At 36.6% G+C, this 7179-nt stretch overlaps 1 protein-coding gene across 1 annotated transcript; it reads left to right on the plus strand.

Annotated features, from left to right (window-relative positions):
• The first annotated feature begins 985 nt into the window (after window positions 1-985).
• LOC133858687 (probable NAD(P)H dehydrogenase subunit CRR3, chloroplastic) lies at window positions 986-3878 on the plus strand. Its single transcript, XM_062294160.1, has 3 exons — window positions 986-1322; window positions 1464-1606; window positions 3489-3878. The coding sequence occupies exons 1-3, from the start codon at window positions 1072-1074 to the stop codon at window positions 3611-3613; spliced, it is 519 nt and encodes a 172-aa protein (XP_062150144.1). The 5' UTR covers window positions 986-1071; the 3' UTR covers window positions 3614-3878.
• Window positions 3879-7179: the final 3301 nt, after the last annotated feature.

Genomic DNA, 7179 nt, shown 5'->3' on the forward strand with positions numbered 1-7179 from the left:
TTGAATTCAAGTCCACCTTTCATAACAGAGTTTGCCTTTCTCATACCTTAGAGATTGTTTATCTGGAAATTCCATTGTTGAAATATGCGTATATGATCTCATTATCTTTAAGGGTGCAAAATAGAAAATGAGAAACAAAAGCCAAAAACCATGTTCCTATGAAAGTAGTGTGTTTGGTAAACATTTCCGTTGTGGATTTTTTTTTTTTTTTTTTTTTAAAAAAAAAATATTGTAATAAAAAGTGATTGATGTAATATAAAGTGGAATTTTTTTTAACAAACTTTTGTATGAAAAAATGAAAAAAAAAAAATGTAATTGATTCAATATAAAAATGAAGAAAGTTGGTAAAAAGTTATTAATCTCATAAAAAGTTGAATGTTTTAGAGTTGATTTTTTCAGGGAAAAAAAACGAAAGAAAGAAAGAAAGAGTGATTTGCCAAACATAGTCGATATTTGCTGAGTGGTGCCTCATCCACGCTACATAACACCTTTGAGAGAAGAATTTACGGCAATGATCTATTTGAATTGCTAGCGATTTGAGTTGGTAATGTATGAAACTCCTTATGAAAATGTTGTTCAAATAAATTTTGAGCTATCCGATTACTCATCCAAATGGGTGGATCCTATATGAAATCCCTCGCATTATTTACTCAAATTGTAAACAAATTCGCATGTAATTTCTATGGATTTCAATCCTAATCTCATGGGACCTACCTCACGAATAGATAGGTGAAGAGTCCAAAATTTGGACAAGCTTGATTCATGTAAGCTCACAATATATTGCCTAAATTATTAAGAATTTGAGCAAAAAATTGCTGAGGATGAATCTCCGAGACAACCTAGTAAGACTGAGTGGCAGCTATTAGGTTCCTGTCTTGTAGCCAGTGCTTTGAATGTTGTACTTTTATTTCTAGATAGTTTTTTTTTTTTTTTTTTTTTTTTTTTTTTAAGCAAGATATTTTCATTTCACTTAACTGCTTTTTAGCCTTGGTAGTTTATGTTGGAGAGTGAGAAGGAAGAATGATCCAACCAATCCACACCAAGTGAAAGTAGCAGACAGACACAGATACCATGTATTGCTTATCCTGCCTTTCCATAACCAAACCTCTGGTTCTTGCCTCTCTCCCCACCAATGGCTCTCCTCCTCCTCCTCTTCCTCCTATCCAAACCAATCCCACTAAACCTCCCATGCACACAACAAAACCCACAACGTCTCTACCCAAAAAGAAGCAGCAGCAGCAGCAGAACAAACGACAACGGCCCTCCATCGCCGAAATAGAAAGAGCTATCGGTGCTGGAAGGTACCGCGACATTGATGCCAGGCATGTCCCACTTCTTCCTTCTCCACAAATCCAGCATTTCCCGTCAAAATTGTTCCTTGTTTTTGAAGTTTTGTTGTTGATTATATATAGGTACTGTTTATCTGGTTCTGATTTTTGAGGTTTCTTTGTTGCAATAATCAGTGAATTAAAGGAAGAAGAAGTGGCCAACTTCGACTTCATCTCGATGAGTTTTACTGGCATGTTTGAAGGGCCGGTGGAGAAGAAGCTCCGTGAGACGGGAGAGTGGCTAACCACTTCCACCGAGAGCAGGTTTCGTGCCTCTGGTAATCATTATTCTACTCCATTCTTATTATTGAAGTTTTTATAATCTTTTACTCAATAAACCAGAGTAACCCACTTAAGTAGGATAAGCCTTAGATGTCTGATGTTTGTTTGATTTATAGATTTAGCTTTACTGTGCTAGTGAATAACGTTATAAAAGAATAGGAAGAATCGAACTGTTCTTTTGAGTTTTTGTGAGCTCCGTTCTTATGGGTTTTGCCATTTGTTGGCAATGAAAAGGCATTTTAATAAATGGGGTCGGATTTACCTTTGTTTTGGTGGTTATAGATTTAAATTGTTTAGGCTATTTGAGTCAATAAAATAGTTTGCAGCTTCAGGAAGATTCAGAGTTTAAAGGAACATCCCTGATGTAGTACTGAAAATCACTATTAGATTCTAGACGGGTTAATTTGTCTATTGTTAAATATCAATGACGATTTTCAGTGCCACGTCAGGGAGTGAGCACTTGGAAGTACACGTAACATTTCTCTTTGCAAAAAGGTGGAACCTAATGATGGCTCGCAGTCATGTTTTGCTATAACCAATTATAGGATTTTCTTTTCCGAAATGACTTTCAGTTGCATATAATATAATTAGATTAGGGAATGGCTAAACCAGATTGTTGGAAAAATATTTATCGTACAATTTTGACTGAAAAAATCAACTAGCAAACAGTTAATTGGTAGACATTTGTTTTGTACACTTGGATAAGAAATTGAAACAGAACAGACATACTGCTTACCAAAAATCTATATTCAAAAGCACACCGAATTCATATCATTGTGCTATGATTTGAATGAGCAGTTGAATTAATGATGCTTGATTCTTCCTCAACAATTGGTATGACCTTTATCATATTCTGTGGAGTGCTTACACTTGTTATCCTAGTGAGGATTGTGGTTAGGTTATCGAGTAAGTTCATATTTTGGCACCTATTGGACATTCCATTGCTCATATTTCATCCAGTTTGTCCAAAAGGCTGACATTGAAGAGGAAAGGAGAGATCTGCTCTCAACACAATGAGAGCCTGTTGCAAGAGCACAACAAGCATTGTCAAGGGTTTATGCATTTTTCTCCATAGAACAGTTTTCCTAAATGAGTGTGGCTTTTTTGTAAGCTGTTTGATAAATGTTGTATCTCCTGACTAGTATTAATGCAAGTTAAATTCAATAAAGGTCACAAAGTGAGGTGCAAGTAACCGAAACAGTATAAATGAAAGGACCACCTTAGAAAGAATAAAAAGCGCAACAAATTCAGAAGAATATCCCAAATATTTCCAAGCCTCTGATTCAGTACGAGCGCAAAGGGAGGAAGCCGAAGTCGGCGGTGGGTCTTGGAGAACAATAAGAGATGGGCTTTCTCAGGCGGGGGTTTATCAAGTCGAGCTCGTCCTCTCTTCCTCTAGCAGATCGTGGTGTCTCAGGCGGGGATTGTTCTAGTGGAGCTCATCCTCTCAACTCTGCGGGTGGTCCCCAGTTTATCTCTCCATTGGAGTGGTCTATGTTTTGCTCTTCGATGGAGTTCGGGGATAAGGGGCAAGAGGCAGAAACTGTGGCCTTCCTCTCTGCACTTGATATGGAGCATAGGCGGTTGGATAAGATTAAGGGTTGTGAGCTTTAGGGGCTTAGGGGTTGGGTTTTTTTGTGGGTTGTGCTTGGGTCGTGTCGATGTTGAGGCTGTTGCTTCTTGTATACTCCGTGTGTATTAGGAACGTCTCATGCTGTTTTTTTAATAAAATTTGCACGCACTTATCAAAAAAAATATTTCATCATTATAGAATTTCACTGTGAATTCAGAAAACGAATCTGTTGAAAAAATCTTTAGGTTGATCAACATAGGAGGTCTTGTGACTGACCTTGTACTAACATTTCACCATTATTTCAGGGAAAAAGATCCTCATGTTTATATTTCAATGGATGCTACCAATTTGGACTTTGTCTCTGCTCATGACCTCTGGGGTTATCAAGCTACCGTTCAGCACCCCATTTCTGGATGATCTGGTTATGTGAACATGTCAGTTGGATTTCATCTCCAATTTCATATCTCCTCACAGAGGTTAAAGGTAATCCACTGTACAACGTAATCCTAACTTGAAATTCTTACACAGCAAGATCACTGATTCTGAATGGCTTCTCCAGTAAGTGAAAAGTGGCTCCATCAATTGCCTAAACAATGTACACTTCTTGCTTTACAACTTCGAAATGTGGATTTTGACATATTTGGAGTTACTTCCATCTTATGATATTCAATATAAGTCATGCATTTCCATGTATAGCGTTTGTGTTAAGAACTCATTTGCAGCTTCTTGGCAATACATGTTCTGTAATTGGTAATTTTGTATAGCATACTCCTTTTGGCAAGCAAGATGAAGCTCACTATATTGTGAAATTGCCATTAGGATCCTTAATGATGGGTCATCACTGGTGTTGAAATAGGGTGAAGACTTGACAACAAGTCATGTTATCGTTTATGAGGTTAATATATCGATTTTAGCCATTATCATTTACTTGTTAAAATTTACGTGACATATGAACTTGTCTTGACCATAGGAACCTCGCACACAGGGCTGTTAAACGTACAGTGTTGCTTGCAAACAGGCTCGAGCTCAACTCAAATAGACTCAAATCAGACTCGATTATATAACATATGGTTTCTAGTTCTTAGACATTAACTAGTTACATGTTGCTGGGGGCACTTTTCGATTGTTCGGGTGTCAGAAATCAGGTGGACAACTTTGGGCCCGTGCTCATTATTAGAGAGAGATTCAAGCTCAAAACTCGTGCCAACTAGGAGTGCTGGCGTCCACTATAGGTCTGCAAAACACTCAAGCCCGCAATCCCAACCCAAAACAAGAAAACCCGAGGTTCAGCAATAGCAATTTTGATGAATTCAACCGTGACAACCATGACACATTCAACGGTAATAGTAGATGTGAGTTGTGCGTCCATCGGTAATAGTAGTTGCGCGTCTAGCAGTAATAATAGATGCACGTCGTACTCCCATATTGATAGATGTGCGCTTGGCATTAATAGCAAGTAGCAGCTGCGCGTTCAACAATGATAGTAAATGAACGTTCTAACAAAGATTTTAAAATATAGGACTTCTGTCTATTTTTTCTTCAAACAAATAAAAAATGATGCAAAAACAGTATTATGTCATTCTCATTAAAAAATGTAAAAACTAAAAGACAGACTGTAAGGGAGGTTGAGCCACCCCAACAAAGGGATGGTTCATGGGCCCCGTCTTTTTTTAAAAAAAAAAAAAAAAAATTTAATAGGAATGACATAATTTTATTTTCAAATATCAATTTTTTATTTTTATTTTTTAAAAAAAATAGATACAATTTTTATATTCAAAATCATCGTAAACTTGATCGGGTGTTAAATTGGCCAAGTTGAAAACTATAGTCTAAAAGGCAAAATAAAAGAAAACACGAGATTTTGGAAAATGGCTCGCGGCCACCTCCAACAAAAGGGTGGCCTGCAGTCACCCTGTCCGTTATATATATATATATATATATATATATATATATATATATATTGGGAATGAAATGAAAAAAATTTCACATTATTTTGTTAGTTATTTGAGGGAAAAATTGACATGAGTCTTAAATTTAAAATCTTCATTCGGGTCTTAATCTGGCCAAATTGAAAACTAAGGTTTAAAAGGCAATATCCGAAAAAGTACAAGGAAGTTATGAAATATTTTTCCTAATATTAAGAAAAAATCGGGGTAGTACTTAACAATTTCCCTGAAAATTAACCCATCACTAAAGCGAGATTTCATGTCTCAATCCAATCTGGTTTTTGTCTCAATTTCAATTTTTTTTTTTTTTTTTTTTTTTAAAAAAAAAAGTAATTACTATAACAATTTTTTCTTGTAATTTCAGCCACACTCAATAATTCAATACCAAAAAAGTGATTACCGAACTGAAGCAACAGTAATTTGTAGTCCAAAGGTTCTTTTAGACCCAATGGTATTATATGTGACTTGCATTCTTGCTGCTTCTTTACCTAATGCACTGACCATGGCCTCCACATAGCATCCCTAGTGTCTCTATTCTTTAGCTAAAATTTGACTAAAAAATTTACATTTTTTAGTTTAACTAGCAACTTTACAAAAGCACCACACAATGAACTCTCTAAATCTCACTATATTATATTTAAATATAATTTTTCTTTTTTCTATTCTCAAAATCACCCCAAAAACCGAGAAAGAGTGAGAAAATGAATAGAAATAAATGTATAAAAATGAGATAGAGAGGAAGATTTTTTCTTCAAATATGGATTACAAATTTGACAAGTATTATAATAGAGAATGAAAAAAATAGCTTGATAAATTATGTTTTTTTGTGAATTTTAGCCAAAATTTGGCTAAATATCACCTTTGGTGTTATGGGCTAGTGTTATGGGCTATTTTGGAGGAATTCCACAATAGTGCTCATGAGGGGTACCAAAAGGGGTTGCAACATATAAAATCTGTATTCTACTGGCAAGGCATGAAGCAACAGTTCAAGGCATTCATTAAACATTGTGATGTTTGCCAAAGACTCAAAAGCATCCAACACCAAACCAGCAGGCCTCTTACAACCATTACCAATTCCATCCCAAATCTGGACCGACATTTCCATGGATTTCATTGATGGGCTACCCCTCTCTTATGGTAAAACCACAATTTTATTTATTTTATTTTTATTTTTTGTGTGGTAGCGGATTGCTTATCCAAATATGGTCACTTTATTGCTATCAAGCATCCATATACGGCTCTGTAAGTTGCTCAAGTGTTAATCTTTGAAGAGATCTTTAGATTGCATGGTCTACCTTCTTCCATTGTATGTGACAGGGACCCTACTTTCACCATTCATTTTTGGTGAGAATTATTCCGCCATCCTCTTTGCTATCTTATGTCCCGGGCACCACCTAAAATGCAGCGGTAGAAGAAGCCTTAATAACTCGGGATGCTATTTTGAAGGAGGTACGCTTGTCGCTTTCAACTCATGGGGGCTCAGAACTGGATGAAACAGATCTATAACAAAAGCCATAACGACATGGAATTCTCAACCGGTGATTGGGTTTATTTACGCCTTTAGGAATATAGGCAACATTCGATGCATAGGCGACTAAATAAAAAATTATCACATCCAATGGCGTACATGTTGGCTTTACCGCCTAAAGCCAAAATTCACAATGTTTTTCATGTATCAGTCCTTAAGAAGTTGTTAGGCATTGGCTGCCCTGTCCAGGATACCCTTTCTACGATTGTTGAAGACGTGGAGCTGACTCCACCAGAAGCTATACTAGACCACCGCACTACTCAAGGGCATGTGGAAATTTTGGTCCCTTGGCAAGGACAGTCCCCAACTAATGCCATGTGGGAGATCAAAGCTGAATTGCTGCTACAGTTCCCTTCACTGGGCCTTAAGGACCTAAAAAGGACTCGCGTGCCAGCTATGAAGACCTTTAGGAGTATATGTTTTATTTTGGTCATGAGTAATGCAGTAGGAGAAGCATCCCACGTCTTGCACATCACGCAAGACTAATTGTGATTTCACATTTTCGTCTATTCTACCATGTAT

Source organism: Alnus glutinosa, chromosome 1 (genome assembly GCF_958979055.1).
Source record: "Alnus glutinosa chromosome 1, dhAlnGlut1.1, whole genome shotgun sequence".
Taxonomy (NCBI): domain Eukaryota; kingdom Viridiplantae; phylum Streptophyta; class Magnoliopsida; order Fagales; family Betulaceae; genus Alnus; species Alnus glutinosa.

What these genes read in the sequence shown, in the direction of transcription:
- LOC133858687 (XM_062294160.1), top strand. Translation starts at nt 1,072, where the DNA reads ATGTATTGCTTATCCTGCCTTTCCATAACCAAACCTCTGGTTCTTGCC. An exon ending in TACCGCGACATTGATGCCAG is followed by an intron (nt 1,323 to 1,463) that starts GCATGTCCCACT and finishes TGCAATAATCAG; the next exon opens with TGAATTAAAGGAAGAAGAAG. An exon ending in GAGCAGGTTTCGTGCCTCTG is followed by an intron (nt 1,607 to 3,488) that starts GTAATCATTATT and finishes CCATTATTTCAG; the next exon opens with GGAAAAAGATCCTCATGTTT.